The sequence below is a fragment of the Choloepus didactylus genome, chromosome 22, assembly GCF_015220235.1.
Source record: "Choloepus didactylus isolate mChoDid1 chromosome 22, mChoDid1.pri, whole genome shotgun sequence".
In the NCBI taxonomy this organism is placed as follows: Eukaryota; Metazoa; Chordata; class Mammalia; order Pilosa; family Megalonychidae; genus Choloepus; species Choloepus didactylus.
Genome location: NC_051328.1, coordinates 43689310 through 43706581, shown reverse-complemented (window position 1 = coordinate 43706581; position 17272 = coordinate 43689310). Strand labels below are relative to the sequence as shown.

At 56.2% G+C, this 17272-nt stretch overlaps 1 protein-coding gene across 10 annotated transcripts in view; it reads right to left on the bottom strand.

Moving 5' to 3' along the window:
• Positions 1 to 17272, bottom strand: part of ACSF3 (acyl-CoA synthetase family member 3) — a 66959-nt gene that overhangs the window by 44652 nt on the left and 5035 nt on the right. For 5 of the 10 annotated variants that reach the window (XR_005213783.1, XR_005213785.1, XR_005213784.1 and 2 more), the window contains exons 1-5: positions 15752 to 16674; positions 14191 to 14874; positions 13641 to 13796; positions 9231 to 9385; positions 7633 to 7778 (exon numbers count right to left, since the gene is read on the bottom strand). Coding sequence is in view for 6 of the 10 variants with exons in the window: in XM_037815642.1 (XP_037671570.1) it covers positions 7633 to 7778; positions 9231 to 9385; positions 13641 to 13796; positions 14191 to 14874; positions 15752 to 15796 (1186 nt within the window). In the remaining 4 variants the exon portion in view is untranslated. Of the gene's footprint in view, positions 1 to 7632; positions 7779 to 9230; positions 9386 to 13640; positions 13797 to 14190; positions 14875 to 15751; positions 16675 to 17272 lie in introns of those variants that run through there. The other 5 variants (XM_037815641.1, XM_037815640.1, XM_037815638.1 and 2 more) reach the window with 3 other exon arrangements.

Sequence of the window (17272 nt, the reverse complement as noted above, 5' to 3'; positions counted from 1 at the left end):
GAAGCTCTGCTGCCAGCGCCGGCCCCTCAGGGGTGGGGGACGCGCGACGAGGAACACGAGAGGCTGTTTGCTGATACAACCTCACCCCCGCGTGCTCCTGCCAGCGACAGAGGAGGCTGTGGCCTTGCGACTGCCAGCCTCGCTTGCTGTGGCAGCCTCTTGTTCAGGAGGTCCAACGCAGGGGGCGGGGATGAGCGCACTCCATGGTTGGGGGGCTTCTGGGGCCACCAAGAAGACAAGGACGTGGGGTGGAAGGCGCCCCATCAACCCAGAGTCTGCCCAACCTTTAAACATCGCTAACATGTTTTGCTTTACGGGACAGTTATGTTATTTCTAAACTTTGAGAGAAGAGAACTCTTGGAGGTAAAGGAACAATAAATTACTACATTTTCTGGTTTTGAAAAGACATTTAACATCCAGATAAGTGCACATCATGCAGTGGCAGACACCTGCACCCCTCCCGGCACACTCTGGGCCCCACGGGCCTACAGGGACAGCCTGCCACCTCAGGCCTGCCTTGCGCCTCCACACTGGGCCTGAGAGGGGCTTCCCTGAGGGCTGGGTGCTGAGCCGTGGGGTGGGGGTCCTCGAGGGCTGGGCCATGCCAACGCCAGGCCTCCTCGGAGGCTCCTACCCCCCTGTACCACCTTCCAACCCGCTCGCTTCTTATTTGAATGACATAAAAAAATTAGAAACCTCCTGGGCTCACCTCTGCTTTGTTCAGCAAGGCCCTTTTTCCTGTCAGAAGCAAAAGCCACGGCTGCAGAAAAGACTTAAGGACGTGCTGACAGAACCACCACAGAGGCCACAGTGGAGAAAAAAGCCTCCAGCAGAGACCAGGGCTAGGGTTTCAGAAGCTCTGTGATGTGTCCGAGGACGAAGAGACAGCAGATGACACTGTGTGGGGGCAACATGCTGCCCGAGCACCCCCGAGCTAGCCATGGAGGCCAGAGTCCACCTTGATGGTGCCCGTCCCCCCATCCCATGTCCACCTGGATGGGCCTGGGGTCTGCCTGTTGGCCCAACACGGCAGGCGCCCGCCTCTCACTTGGGAATGGGGTGAGCCCAGCCCCGACGCTGGGCTGAAGGGGGAAAAGCCTGGCAGCGGCCGCACGGTGGCTGTGAGAGCTGCTCAACATGGACTCTCGGCTCCAACAAACTCCAGACGCACGGAACTCGGCTGCCCAGAGAGGATCTGGAGAAGGGTCTTGCTCTTTAAACTTCTTCCAGTGAACTGACCTCGCCTACAGCTCGGTTTGTCATTGGATTTGGAGTTCTCTGGCTACAAAATACACTCTATCCAAGTTTTGATCAATCATCTGCTCCACGCTGAACAGTAACTAGGTGGAGAGGGGCCTTCTGGGGGAAAATCCTGACGTGCTGACCAGTGAGGACAGCAACACGGACAGAATCCCAAGGACCTGAGAGCTGGACGCCAGGCCCCTGCTAGGCCCTCCCAGCTGCGGCCCAATCCCAACAGGAAGCACAGGGACCGACCCCAACATGGCCAAGGCCCTCTCCCCGTGCTGACCCCTTTTCAAGATGGTCCGTCCCAGGTCTGCCCTCTCCTTGCGCCATGATGGCTGTCCCCGTGAACCCTCATCCTCCCTGTTCTGCACAGACCGCGTCCCCCATGACTTCCCTCCACACTGGCCCGCCAGGCCCCGCGTGCCCCAGCTCCTGCCTGCCAAGCCCACCCTCTGCCTGCCCAGGCTGGGGCCCTGTGTGTGTTGCCGCCACCTGCCGCCGTGTGCTCTCACACTCACTGCCAGGCTCGTATTCAAAATGGTCAACATCTGGAATCGGAAATTCCACATTTTTAATATTCTATGATCAGAAACAATCAATGTCCACAACTGTAGCTTCCCAAAGGCATTTATGCCACAAAAGGACAACAGACGCCCTGCCCCCTCCGCTGGGGAGCTCCGCCTTCTCGTGGCTGCGGGAGGCTTCACGGGTCCGGGTTAGCGACCGGTTCTGTAAAAACGTTAGTGTGACTGTGACGGGAAGCTAATAACGGAGGAGCTTTTTTGAAAGGTAACGTATGTAGACTGTGAAAAAGAAACCGGACAGAGCAGTGGACACCCCCGGGCCCAGCTCTGTGAGGTCCCCCAGCCCCTGCTGGGGGCAAGCACCACTGCCAGCCTGGGGCGTCCCCTGAGGACCGCTCCTGCCAAGACCAGCAGGTGTGTGCGCCTCTCTCTTGCCCTCGGCCTTTTAAACAACACACACTGCGCTGCACCGGGAGCTCTCACGGGGCCGCAATTCTGGACGTGGCTTTCGGAGCTGGCAGCCTGGCCTCCCCCGTGTGGACCTGCCGTAACGGACTGAGTGAGCCCCCGCGGGGCGGCGCTTACTGTCGTGCATGGAGGCAGTGCCCGCCCTCCACAAACATCCCTCAGCACGTGCATCTGCCACACGCCACGGACCCAGAACTGCCAGCCAAAGGCACCGTAAAGCAGCACCATGCGCCAAGGAGCCGAACCACCAAGAACCACAGCGAGACCCCAAAGCTGCCAGCCTCTGAGTCCCAGCGGGGCACACAGCTCCCAACACCCGCGTCCTCACAGCCGGACCTGGCCAGGGAGGGGACCAAGGCCCGCAAGAGTGCTGAGGGCACATGGGTATCCAAGGAGGTGAAGGACCACATCGGCGTGAGCACCCTCTGGACCAAAACTAAATGACTGTCTGTCCCAGTGCACTGACCACCCCTGCACATGTCCAGCGCCCATCTCCCCAACTGACCCAGCAGGTCGCAGCCTTACAGACCCCTGGCTCTCGGCTTGGTACAGGGCCTGGGGTAAAGCAGCTCCAGCCAGTGGCCGCCTCTCACATCTCCCCCCAGTCCCCTGGTCTTATAAAAGACCCTCATCAGGACTTCAAAACCTTTCTAACTTGAGCAATAAGGCTCACTGGGCTTGGGAATTATGAAATGGCAATTTCATCCGAAGTCTGATGAAACAGTCTCAAGACGAATTAGAGAGAAAACCCAAGTCCCGCTGAGGCACATGCCTCACTGAAGAGCATCGAGACAGCTCGACTGTACCTGAGAGGGCCCGGCCAGAAGCACTTCTGTCCTCCTCCTCCCCCTCCCTCCGTAATGCCACATCGCCCCCAACAAATGAGTGAAATCTTCCAGCTTCTGGAGAAGGCCCGAGAGAGACGGGCAGGCGGGTAGCCCAGCCCCCCTCAGAGCCCCCCACTGCTCCCTCCATGAGTGCCTGGGCCCCACACAGTGCCCCTCCATCCACAGACAGACACCGACAGGCGACGAAAGTCAGAGCCTGAAGGCCCTGTCCCCACGGCACCCGGGACGGGGGTGCGGCATGGAGGAGGGTCAGGTTGGGATTATGGGACAAGAGCATCGAGCTAAAGTGGCTGAGCCCTGGGGAGCTGCTTCCAGGGAACCCCGGGTTGGGGTAACGCTGGCTCCTTGGTGGCAGTGAAGCCAGCAGCCCCAGAACGACCCGATTCCACACCATCACCTCACAGCAGACTAGCAAGAAAAGGTTTCCGCTCATTTTAAATACGTTTAGCCTTTTCTTTCAACAGAGAAGGTGCTTTCCTCTTTGCTGACCAGCCCCCGTATATGTCTTTTAAACAAAAAAAGTAGAAGCCAGCACAAGGTGACATCATTTAAATAAGGAACCAAATGAATCATCAGTCAAGATTTGGAATTTTCACATCTAAGATGGAGGAACAGGACTGGAATCACCCTCCTACCTCACAAGCTAAGGAAACCCGACAGGATGCACGTGGTGACCGTCTGCAGGCCCTGCAGGCCGCACAGGACCGCGACCCATGAAAGAGGGGAGACAGAGGTGGTGTCCACCCCCAGCCTGGGGACCTCAGGCCTCGGGGCAGGCAGGGGAGCCCAGGCAGAGCCCAGGCCTGCTGACCGCAAAGACGGAGCCGGGGGTCCAGGGGCCAAGGGTGCGGGGCTCACGCGCACTGTGCCAAGGGCGAGCGTGCCGAGAAAGCCACGGAGACCCACAGGGGCCCTGCTCAGGCGAGTACAGCTCCTGGCACACGCAGCACCGCCCCGTGTGCCACCAGCCAGGGCGGGAGGGAGCCGAGGGGACCTCTGCCCAGGGCATTGCCAGCCCTGGACCCAAGGCTGACCTGGACCCACTGCACTAAGGCTAAAAGTGGGACCCCAATGGATCCAACTACTTCCAAACATCCTAACTGTGTTCCAGAACAGAGTGTACAACGTTTTTGGGAAATATGGGAGCATCTAGCACCCAGTAGGATAAAATTTCTAATCTCTGGCAGCAGATCAAACATTACCAGGGAGCAAAGAAGACACAGCCCAGGATGAAAGTGGGGGAGTCAGGGAACCGAAACCAAGCCAGAAATGGTGCAGATGACAGTACACGGACAAGGACATCAATCACATTAATGTGACTATGCAACAGAACCTAGAGGGCCCAGAAAAGCCAAGTATGTTAACGAGAGGCAAGGAAAACCCAAAAATACCAAAATCAAATTCCAGAGATGAAAACTAGAACGTCTTCACTGAAAAGTACAGCATAGTGGACATAGCAGAAGAAAAGATGAGTGACTTTAAAAACATAAAGTGAAATGAAACCCAGAGGAAAAAAAACATTTTAAAAAATGGATGACACAGTGAGCTATAGGACACGCCAAGCAGCCTAAAGCACATGTAACTGGAATCCTGAGAGCTTATTCTTCGAGAACAGCAGTTAAACTGCTAAACCGCTGGCAGACTGATCAGGGAAAAAGAGAAGACACAGTTACCGTCATGAATGAGAGGAGGCAGCGCTGCAGGCATTCGAGGATGGCAAGAGGATAGGAGGAAGAACTTTAAGCAGATAAGCCAAACAACTTGGGTGAAATGGACACAACTCGTGACCAACACAAGCCACAGTGGCTCCCTCAAGAAAAAACAGATAATCTGAAAAACCCGACCCTATTAAAGAAGCTGAATTTGTGGTTTGAAATCTTCCCACGAGGACAGGTCCAGGCCCAGATAACTGGCAGTGAGTCACCAAAGAGTTAAAGAAGAAATAACACCAATTCCACAGAAGCCTCAGAAAACGGAAAAGAAGACAGTTCCCAACTCATTCTCCAGGGTGTTACCCTGGTAGTGAAACCAGACACAGGCGTCAAGAGAAAAACAAAACTAAAGGCTGAGATGCCTTATGATCATGGACACAAAAATTCTTCACAAAAATACTCGGAAGTCAAATCCAACAATATATCAGCACATCATAACCAAGTGTGCTTTATTACTGTAATGCAAAGCTGGTGCAACATTCAAAAATCAACCAATGTGATTCACCATTTTAAAAATAATTTTAACGCAGAATTAGCACGTGACAAAACTCAACGTCCAACACTCGTGATGACGATGCTCAGCAAACCAGGAAGAGAAGCGCACCGCAGCCGGCTGAAGGGCCCTCACCAGACCCAGGCCGCCCTCGGGCTCCACGGCGCATGGCTGGTGGCCGCAGGACTGTGCAGGGCCTGGTGCACCCCAACCGTTCCTTGCGGACACCACGCCGGAGTCTCAGCCAGGCAACAGGGCGGGAGCAAGAAACAAGGGGTGCACAGATTGGGAAGGAAGAAATAAAACTGCCTGCGGGTGCGGCTGGCGTGACAGCCTGCACAGAAAACCCCGAAGGGCCCTCCAAAGGCCTCCAGGACCCGCCGTGTGTCTCCACGCCAGCAGCCGTGGTGTGGGGACACCTGGTAGCCTTCACAACAACATCCCCAAAGTCGACTCAGGTCTCACAAATATGTACAAAATCTATATGCTGAAAATTTTAAAACACTGATGAAAGAAATAAAAAAGACCTAATACATGGAAAGATGCACAGTACTCATGAATTGGAATTGAAATTAAGAAACAAGTTCTCTTCAAAGTGACCTATAGACTCAGCATAATTCCAGTCAGAATTCCAGAAAAACCTTTTTAAGAAACCGACAAGTTGATTCTAAAATTTGTATGGAAAGGCAAAGGAACTGGAATAGCCAAACAATTTTGGAAGAGAACAAAGCTGACTGACTACCTCATTTTAAGACTTCACAAAGCTACAGCAACTGAGAAAGGATGGAATTAGCAAAAGAGTAAACAATTCAGAAGAGAGTTCAGAAATAGAACCCACATATACGGTCAACTAACTTTTGATGAGGAGTCAAAGGAAGATCAATGTAGAAAGGACAGTCTTGTCAAAAAATAGCACTGGAAAAACCAGATACTGACAGACTGAAAACAACATCAGCCCATACCTTGCATGAGATAAAAAGTTAACTCAAAATGTATAACTAAAACTGTGAAATTTCTGGAATAAAGCACAGTAGAAAATCTTTGAAACCTTGGGCTAGGCAAAGATTTCTTAAGAGAACAAAATAAAGTGGACCAAAATTAAAAACATCTGCTCTTCAAAAGATACATTAAGAGAACGGAAAGACAAGCCACAACCTGGGAGAATATACAGACAAAACACATATTTGGTAGAAGGTTTCTATTCAGAATTTCAAAAAAAAACTCTCAAAATTCACAATTAAGAAAACAAACACCCCAACTGAAAATGGACAAAATGTCTGAATAAATACATCACCACAGAAGATATACAGGTGGCAAACAAGCACGTGAAAAGATGACCAACATCGCTGCCGTTAGATAAATGCAAATGAACCCACATCAAGACAAACTTCACGCCCACTAGAGTGGCGTGAACACGCGGACGATGCCAGGTGCTGGAGGCGTGGCCGGGCGGGAGCGCAGGGCCACCCTGGGGCACGCAGCCCAGTGACCGGCTCCTGAGTGTGACCCACAGAAGCCCACGGCCAGTGCTTAGAATGGCTTTACCTGTGACCACCCAAACCCGGAAGCCATCCTGACGCCCCCCAGCGGATGGTGCCCCCACATGACGGACAACTGTCGCAGTAACAGGTGGGTAACTGGGGGCTCCTGGTGCACGCGACAACAGGGATGAGCCTCAAACACTAAGGCCACGTACCGCATGCTTCACTCACATGACACTCCAGAAGACGCAGAACTACAGGCACAGAAAACAAGCAAGTAGTTGCCAGGCCTTGAGGGTACGGAAGGTACTGACTACAAAAAACGGAGGTCTTTTGAGGTGCTGGTGGTTATGTAACTAAACGTTTTTAAAATTCACAGACATGGATCCAAAAAACGGGTGAATTTCACTCTATGCGTACAGAAAAATGGACAGAGAGGGCTGTGAAAGTACACAGTGACACTGAGGACCTGGGGCTGACAGTCCGTTTTCACAAGAGATGGGTGGGAGAAGGGCCGCCAGCCCCTGCCCGCCACACCCTCCACCTCTGCTCCTGCCCCCGGCCCTGCACAGTCTGGGGCAGCTGGGATGAGGCGTGAAGCCATAGCCAGCGGCACTGTGGTCAGCTCGCCCTGCACCAAGAGCACGTGGCTCCGGGACAGCGTGCCCGCGTCTCCCAGGGGGCTCAGGCAGGGGCCAGCAGGAGGGCCTTCCCGTCCTGAGCTCGGCTGGCTCCTTGGGAGAAGGCAGCGTGGCGGGCAGCACGGTGGGTCCAGCCATGGCTGGCTGGCAAGCACCCCTGGGAGCCCCCCCATCCAAGACAGGCCCGCTGTGCACTGACTGGAGGGAGGCCTTGTACCTGGCAGGCGTGTGGCAGTCAGGGGGTTGGACAGGGCCATGCCGATCTCCGTCATGCCGTACCGCTCCAGCAGCGTGTGGCCCGTGATGTCCTTCCACTTCTCCAGCACGGGGAGGGGCAGAGGGGCAGAGCCGGACACCATCAACCTGCGCGGCACGGCGGGTGCGGTCAGCATCCTGCAGAGCGCGGACTCGACGCGCAGCACTTCCTATGCTCAGGGCAGGAGCTCTACGACACTCCTGGTCCAGGAAGTCAGGATGCAAACTAGTTGGGGTTAAAATTTAACTTCGTTCTTTGAAAACAGTTTATTGAGTATATTTTAGAAAGCAAGTAAGTCTCAAAAGGGATGGTTTAATCAAGACAAAAGAAAGTATTTTTAGGGTCTTCGGGGTGGCACTCATCTGGCATGTAATTAAGAGGCTATTCACAATCCTAAGTAACAGCAAAAATAATACTGATGATGACGATAAAACCCAATTCGTGGATAATATGCTCCGTCTAAGGAGCGGGAGGGAGCCGGAGGGAATGACCCTGCGGGGCCACTTGCTCCTGCTTCACACCTAAAGGTTTCGTGATCCGTTCAACATGAAACTAGGAACACGTGAAGCTAATCTCTCATGCATCGTGCCTCCACAGTGGCAGGCCCAGGGGGAAGAGGATTTTGCTTCTAGTTGGAACGGGGCCTGGCTGTCGGAGCAACACGCCCTGCGTCTCCTCCTGGACAATGTGCAGCCTTGGAGGGGTCCGAGTCAGGCGGGCCTTAGGGCCTTGGACCCACATCACCCCATTCCTCCCTCGCTGATCTCACGCGGCCCAGGGCTCTGGGCTCCTCCCTGACAGCCACCAGCACTGGCCACGTGAGCAGGCTCAGGAGACGGCTGGGGCGAGGGTGCTCGTGTCCCCAAATGTCTGGACAAGGAGAGGGGAATGGCAGGTGGGACCACAAGCACAGCCACACCGGGTGTCTGGGAAATAAAGGCACCCCCTCCTGCACACCCCGTAAGGCCGAGGGGCCCAGACGCAGAGAGCACCTGCGCTTAAAGGTCACACTGGCCCTCTGTGCCATGCCACGCTCACTCAGCCCCCTGCTCGCTGGGTCTGAGAGGCTGTGCTTACCCACTGCCCCCTCTCCCACTTGCACCTCTGCTGTTTACTGAGTGAGTGTGGGTGTGACACGCAACCGAGCTGTGCGCACACGTGTGTGCCTTCCTGTGAGTCTCTGACCCTTGATGCCAGGCAGGGGGAGAAAACACATCACACCCAGGGTTTGCATGGGCACACCGAGGCGCTCTGGGCAAAGGATTCAGCTCCACACCAAGCGACCAGGGGACCTTCTGGAGGGCAGGAGGCAAGAAAGAGGAGAAGCAGCAGAAGGGCCCCGCTGAGCACAGCTCAGAGAGTAGCTGGCAGGAGCAGAGAAGCTGGGAGGGCGCCTGCAAGCAGGCCAAGTCCACACCTCACAGTCACTCTCACACCCACCACCACCTATGCACCTGTTTTTACAGGGCCCAGAAAACACTGCTTCCTAAAACGGAGCAGAACTGACTGTTAGAAATGGAGTATATGTACTGATCGTCAAGACTTTCTGGATGTCTTACCTAATTCTTTCTTTACAAACTGCGCGCACAAAATCCTGGACATGAGGCTGGGTAAAATGCTCATCATAATAGTCCATCAACTTGCTGTATATCGTTGGCACTGCCATAAAGACATTGATCCGTGGCATTTCAGAACTTAAGAACTTTTCCCAAACCTAAAGGGAAAAAGAAAGGACAGGGCAGTAAAGTAAACCATACGCAGACAGACCAGCATTTGCAATGCCCCAGGTCCAGGGCGGGGCTCGTCGGCATGCCTCTCCTTACCCAGGCACTGAAGATGCCGGCAGCACACCCCACCAAGGGGCCCATCGTTCGTACCATGACACTGCCCCCTGCCCGTTCCCACTGAGGTCGCCTGGGCGATGGACACCAAGGGTGTGCAGGGACAGCGACGGAGGAAAAGAGCTGGGCAAGGAGGCTCCAGCCAAGATGTGCCAGGGTGCACAGTGCCATCCCAGAGGCCTGTGTCCCGGGAGCCGGCCCAGCCCTGGCACGGACCAGCATCGGCAGAGGGTGAGTGCCCAGGACGCTGCTTCATTTGTGTGTTCGTGCTTTACTGTAAAGATGGTTTTAAATTCCTCATCAGTTAAATCTTCATGTTGTACTCCATGAATTTTAAGGAAAACTGGTGCACCACATCTCATCTGGTGGCTTTCCGTGCCCCAGCATTCCGCTGTGGAATCCCCGAGAGAATGCAAGCTTCCGGGGTCCCCGAGCCCCAGCGTCCACCCTCGTCACCCAGGGAGACACAGGCCTGCCGGCAGGGCCCGTCACTCCATGGCTGCGTCTCCCAAGGGGAAGGGCGCAGCGCTGCGGAAACGAGGGACCCCCCGATGTACAGTTCTGCCGTGTGAGCTCCAGGGCGGACCGTGGAGGGAAACGAGGAAGGCAGAGGAAAGCGTTCCCAGACGCTAGTTTACCTAAGAAGGGAGGGAGGCGTGAAGAGCTGCTCATGGAATGTAAACACAAGGCTGACACTTTTACAATGGAAGGGAAATTTAAAGTTTCAACGGTTATCTCTGAGGGATGGAGGAGACAGAGGACCAGCAGAGAGAGAAGCCATATTTGTCTGAAGAGAGCTGGCTTTGTAAATTGACTTTGGACCCAGATAAATGGTTTATATAATTTTAAAACAAAATTAATTTTTCCCACATACAATACCTATGAATCGAAAGCATAACGACACACATGAATCCAAACGTGTGTTGAGTTGGCTGCTTACCCACTACCAAGAGGAACTTTCCCAACAGACTTGAAAACACAGTAATTTAACTGGAAAAACTAATGGAATACACCCTAAGGATAAAAAGAGCTTCAAAAACCATTTTTAGCTTATTTCAGCAACTGCACTGCTGGTGGTGTGTCTGCAGTCCTGAGTCTGTGTATGAGCCATAGGCAACATCATGATGGAGCTGAGACCGGGCCGGGAAGGAGGTGGCAGGCGGACGACAGACGCATCCGGCAAAACCCTGTGGTCCCAGATGCGAACTGGGAGAGGAAGCATAAACTCACGATGCGTTTTTCATATTTTAGAAGTGTGTCTTTTTTGCCTAACTCTGACCACTGAGAAGGCCAAGAAACGACGACCAGTCCGACAGCCGCGTGCAGCCTGCCCTTGGACCACGGCTTCTGAAGCCTTTCCCTCCGGGGGAACCCGCGCTCCGGAAGGAAACGGCTGTTTCCAGGTCTGAGATAGAGCACAGCAAGTGCACCCGGAACAGCCCGTCACACCAGAAACCAAGGAAGGCGTCGGAGGCTCCTGGGGTCGGTCACAGGGACTCAGAGGCCAACCCCGAGCAGGTCCCACTGGCCACGGACGGGACAACTTCTCCCCCATAGAGAGACGGCTGCAACGGATGGGACACTTCAGACAAATGTGCTTAAAGCCAGAAGTTTAAAATGATTCTAAACAAAATGACCCCAAACTGGCTGATCATCTCAACTTACTGTATTGAGAACTGATAAAGGAAAAGAATCAAGCACTTACTCTGCTTTACCACATGAAATGTACCCATGAAATGATAAGGGGAAGTTTCTCTATAGAAATATTCCAGTAATAAATGAAGAAGTAACAAAGGACTGTCAGCTTCTAGTTAGGACATCCATCGTTTCTGTCATACCAAAAGGGGAAAAAAATGGATAATCTAAGAAAGCCATAAATGTTTCAAAGATATCCAAAGTCCACACTCAAAGACAGATTAAAAGAACTAAATTCCATAGGGAAAAACACGGACACTTGTTGGGTGAGCAGAGACTGGGCTGCTCTCCTCCCTGGGGTGCGGTGGGAGCAGACGGGCCCCCCAGTGAGCTTCCACAGCCCGGTGGGCTGCAGGGTGGGACTGCTGGCTGTGGGGACCCCAGACGCAGGGCGAGCACACAGGATGGAAAGCAGAGAATACTGGGATTCTTAAAACTGGAGGCAGGAACATTATTACACACAAGTCCAGGCCCACCCAGGAGACATTTGAAACTAACGTCAGTGAGGTCCCAGAAGAAGAAAAAGAGAGAACGGGCAGATGGTGTATGTGAAGAAGTGATGGTTAAGAATTTTGCGTAATTAAGGCAATGTGAACCCATCAGCCAAAAATAGGCCCAAACAAACAAAAGCCTAACAGGGAGCTGAGTGACCGCAGTGACTGGGAGCAGAGTGACCGCAGTGACGGAGGCAGGGGAAGGGCCTGTGCCTCGAGCAGGCCCCCTCCCAGGGCTCTGCAGCTGGGGTGTCCCCCACAGCGGACAAGCCCCTGACCCCCCTGGGGTCGCGTGGCGGCCCTCCTGGACTTCCAAACGAGCCTCTCTCAGCCCCAGCACTGCTGCCTGGCGGTGCCGGCTCACGAGGTTTCTATGCTCAGGGTTCTCCTTGACTCTTAACCCCAGCAGAAGCCAGAGAGAGCACCCTCCTTCATAGCTCTGCACCTTTCAGGGGTCAGGGACACCAGGCCAGTGGGCAGCCGATCCCGGGAGGCATGGCTCATAAAAAGCTGGACACAGACTCCAGCCCACCCGCCAACAGCGCTCGTCTGGTCCACTCCTGACACCGAGGGAGGAGACGGGGCCGCAAGGAAAGGGCGAGCCCTGACCCCTTCCCTCAGTGCAGTCAAAGGAGGGGGCTCTCCCTGGGGAAACTCACCCGACCGAGATGCAAGCAACCACCAAAGGGGCAGCAATGGGGGCATTCCCTCCCAAGCCCTGGGGAAGCCTGAGGCTCCAACACTAACAGCTGCAGTGGGTGCCCCCTCCTGGCTGTCGTGGACCCGCCTCCCGTGGTTGGGGAAGCTCCACCTGCAGGGACAGTGGGGGCGCACAGCCCCTCTGCGGCCACCAGCTGCAACCGCCCTCACAGACCAGGAGCCCCAGGTGCCAGGAACCGGCCTCAGGGCACCTCTGCCTCAGCACCGGGCCAACAGAGGGTCCCAGAACTGCGGCTCTGTGACCCCAACTCTCAGGTCTCTTCCCACATTCACATATGCTCTGAGCTCCGTGAATAAGAACACTGCATGGGTGACAGCAAAAGGCAACAAAACCTATGGCCTTCTTACAGGAAGCTATAGCCAACCTCCCCACGAGGAAGGCAGGGAGGCCACTCCCTCACTGTCCCCCACTTCAAGGCCTCTGCACCCTGGAGAGCTCCTCTCTGCACACACGCAGCCCCAAGGCAAAGCTCCCTTCCCCAAACGACAGACAGCCACAGACAGAGCCTCAGGCCTCCCAGCAGCCACGTGAGCTGCCATTACCCTGACTGGCACCAAGGTGCCAGGAGGTGAGGCTGGTGCTGCTACGGAGCTGTGCGGTGGCCCCTCTTCTCCCGCAGCAAAGCCACGGCGAAGCAGTGCCCGGGTGCCGTGGCCCTGACCCACCTCAGCTCCCACGTCAGCCATGAGTGCAGGCCCTCTCCTGCCTCCTGCCCCCTCTAACGCGAGTGCTAGGGAGGAATGAAAGGCTTTCGGGGGGACAGCGAAGGAGCTACTGAAGCCCCCACCAGAGCCACATTCCGGAATCACTAGAGCTGAGGGTGAGCTGGGAAGGCCCACAACGTCCAGGCCCTGGGCCTGTGGATACGGCAACTCGCAAGGCTAAGAGGACTCTGTGGTGGGACTGCGGTAAGGACCCAGATGTGGGGGGCGTCCCTGGGTTACTGGGTGCCCAGTGTTCTCACAAGGGGGTGGGACTGCAGAAGAGAAGGCGGCCGTGAGATGACAGACACAGGGGCTGGGGTGCGACCATGAGCCCAGGGGTGCAGGCGGCCCCCGGAAGCTGGAAGGGGCCAGAACTGATTCTTCCCTGGAGCCTCCAGAAGGGACCCAGCCCTGCCGACACCTTTAGCCCTGGGACCCACGTCAGAGAGTTTGTGGTTACTGTTCCGGCAGCGGTGGGAGACTCCAAGGCGAGGGGGCCGCGAGCTCGACTCACCCGCTGGGCGCTGAACTCGGGCAGCATCACGCAGGCGGCCCCCACCCAGAGCGGGCAGAGCAGCTTGTTGACCACACCGTGCACGTGGTGCAGCGGGAGGACGTGCAGGATGGTGTCGTCCTTCGTCCACGCCCACTTGCAGACCAGCCCCGTCACCTGCGGGGACGAGGCACAGCTCAGGCTCGGCCCAGGCCGGGGGCCTGATGGGGAGGCGGAAGCAAAGCGCTAAGGCCTGAAGGGAGGGGCGAGGACCCAGCCCAGGGCCCGCCGGCAGAGGCAGCCACGTAAGCCAGGGGTCAGCAGACAGAAACGGCCCAACTTGGGAGTCGTGGGGAGGCCCTCCCTGCAGGCCCACCCCTCTGACAGCAGAGGCCCCCAGCCCCTGGACGCCCCCGGCCCTGTGAGCTGAGGCGGCTCTGGGGGCAGTGCCAAGCACCCCTGTCTGGCCCAGCAGGGTGGTGACACCATGTGTGACCCCACTGAAAAGAAAGCAGCCCTGGGGCAGGACGTGATGCGGATCCAGAGGCCCCGGCCACCGCAGGCCACTCACCACAGCCTCGAGATTGCGGTGGGTGCTCAGCACGCCCTTGGGCCTGCCCGTGGTCCCGCTCGTGTAGATGATCATGGCACCGCGGTCCCCCCACACCTGTTCCTGCACCTCCCATCTTGCGGGCTCCTCTGTGTCCTTGCTGGGGAGCGTAAGGGGAAGAGGCAACAACGGGACCCCCAGCTTTTGGATGATCGGGTTCAGGAGCTCCACGTGCTCCTCGCCTGCCACAACCAGGGAGCTCTGGGAGTCGTGGATGAAATACTCGAGCTCTGCAGCCGGGTGCTTCCTGTAGAGAGGGACTGCAATGCCGCCACTCATCCACGAGGCCCACTGGGCCACGACGTAGGAGGCATCATTGGAGCACAGGAAGGAGACCCTCTCTCCCTGCAGGTCCCCACCAGCACAGCCCCGCAGCCGCAGAAGCTCCTGGGACAGGCTGCGGCTGCGGCGGTAAAGGTCTCGGTACGTGTGGTGGCCATGCTGGTCAACGAGGGCAAGTCTGTCCCCAAAGGCCAGGGCTCGGGTGAACACCGGGGCGCTTCTGCTGGCGTGGGCGGCCGCGGCTGTGTGCAGGAGGCTCGCCCCGCCGCGGGAGGCCATGGCACGTGCCAGGCGCCAGGCAGCTGTCTGCGCGAGGAAGGACATGGCGCCGACAAACATCTTGCAGTGATGACCCAGGCAGCGCTGCAAGGCGGAAGGCACGAGGTTACTGCTGGCCCATCCTCCCCTCCACCTGAAGCAGGTTAAAAACACACTTGCAAATATCTAACGTCCCGAATGTGAAACGCTCACACACTCATCCTTCAGAGTTTAAATGTCCAACAGCTCAGCTTTCTGTTGAATCTCATTAGTTTAGGGATTTCAAAAATACACAAGTGGAACAAACCAGGTGAGGTCAAAGAGAAGCCAATCAAACTCAATGCATTTAAGGTCAATTCTAAAAAAGGGTTTAAAAAAACCTGAGCCTGGAAAAATACTAGATAAAGGAGGACTGGCTAAGAGCCGCTGAGCAGATGCTCCGTCCACCAGCAGGGAAGCCCTGGGGACGCCAGGAGCGGGGGGCCTCCCCTCCTTGAAGGCTGCCTGGAAGGCAGTGGGGCTTTCTGCAGAAGTGCACGTGTGGAGGGCAGCGGGGTTCTAAGCTGAAACTCAACGCCTCCCTCTCCCTCAAGGTAAATACTGACCAACGTGCAGGAGCCAGAGCTGGGGAGGTGCCTGGGGACTGGGGCCTGGAGGTGGGGGGGGCTCGGTGCAGTGCTGCCACCAGCAATAGCTGGCCCGTCTCAGCAAGATCCACCCGGGCGCCTAGGACACCCCCGGACCCACACCCCCCCAGGTCCCACCCCCCCAGGACACACCCCCCGCCAGGAACCATGCCTCCCAGATGGCACCACAAGGACCCAGGCCCACTGCCGTCATGTGCCCTCGTACAAGGGCGTTTCATGGCCTAACAGCATCTGCCTCGTGCAGTCCACGGCTGGAGTCTCCCTCGCGGGCTGAAGGAGCCCTCCCTACCCCACTGGGCAGAGGCTGGGTGGGCCTGTCCCTGGAGAACACCTACCTTCAGGGTGAGCAACCCACAGGGAGCAGCTGTGCGCTGGCCCATCAGTGCAACGCCAGGCCACGGCCCTGTCCGAGGGCGCCACGCCCCGCAGGCCTCCCTGCCCCTGCCCAGCCCTGGGGGGCCCCAATGCGGCCTCTTTCTTGGGGAGCACACTGTCTCCTGCTGAGAGGGTCTCACTTTCCTCGCTCCTTCACCAACTTGCTATGGCAGAAGCTAACACGTTATTGTTTATTGCACGTGCAAAACAGTTTTGTTCTCTGTTCCTAATTTACAAGACAGATTACACACAACGCTTTATAATTATCTAACAAAATGAACCAACTCCACAACATTCACAACTGCCAGGGCCAAAGCATGCTTTTGCTTTCCCTGGAGCTCCTCGGAGCTCCGGCATGGGGTGCGTCTTCTCAGGGATGCCTCTCCACGGCCACACGGGGCTGCCACCTGCACCTCCCGTGCCAGGCAGAATCGCCACCTCACGGGCTGCTCGGGGCGAGTGTGGGCGCTCTCGGCGCCTGGCAGCCTCTCCCAAGAGGTTAGCCTCAGTTGCATGTGGCCCTGCTGGAAGGCTGCACTTCAGGCTCAGGCAGCGAAGAGACACCCCGTCTGCACGCGGCCCCCATCTCTGCTGCCACCAAGACACCAAGAGATCAAAAGAAAGCAGCCACCAGACACCGTCAACACGCCCGACGGGGGCGAGGCAGACCGGGGCGGCCTCACCGTGCTCCCTCTCCTGGCCCCCGGGAGCCTTTGCTACTGGCCCACAGCATTGGAAGCAAGGGTCTGCCAACGGAGCCGCCACATGGCGTTTCAGGGCACACCCCAAGGCCCCAGTCTTCCTGCTGAGAACAAGGTGCTATTGGGGTGTGTGACAATTTGGATGTATTATGTCCCCCAAAACGCCATGTTCTTTGATGCAATCTTGTGGGGCAAACATATTTAATCTTGATTAGGTTGGAACCTTTGGATTAGATAATTTCCACAGAGGCATGGCCCTGCTCATTCAGTGTGGGCCTTGTTTAGTTTACCAGAGCCCTATAAAGAAGCTCAGACAGAAGAAGCTTGCTGCTGCAGCTTATACAGACATTTTGAAGATGGCTGTTGAAAGATGATGAGGACATTCTGGAGAACGCTATTTTGAAACACAACCTGGGAATAAGCAGATGCCAGCCACATGCCTTCCCAGCTAACAGAGGTTTTCCGGATGCCATTGGCCATCCTCCAGTGAAGGCACCTGATTGCTGATGTGTTACCTTGCACACTCTATGGCCTTAAGACTGTAACTGTGTAGCCAAATAAACCCCCTTTTATAAAAGCCAATGCATCTCTGGTGTTTTGCATTCCAGCAGCATTAGCAAACTGAACAAGTTATTCACTGGAAGTGGGGCTGGCTGGGTGCCGAGGTGGCCAGGAGCTGCTCGCACAGAGAGGGGAGCCAGCCGCCCCTCCGCTCTCCCCGCCGGGCACCAGAGCAGGTGGCAGGCGCAGTGCCTCCACAGCACCTCCTTCCCCAGCGCC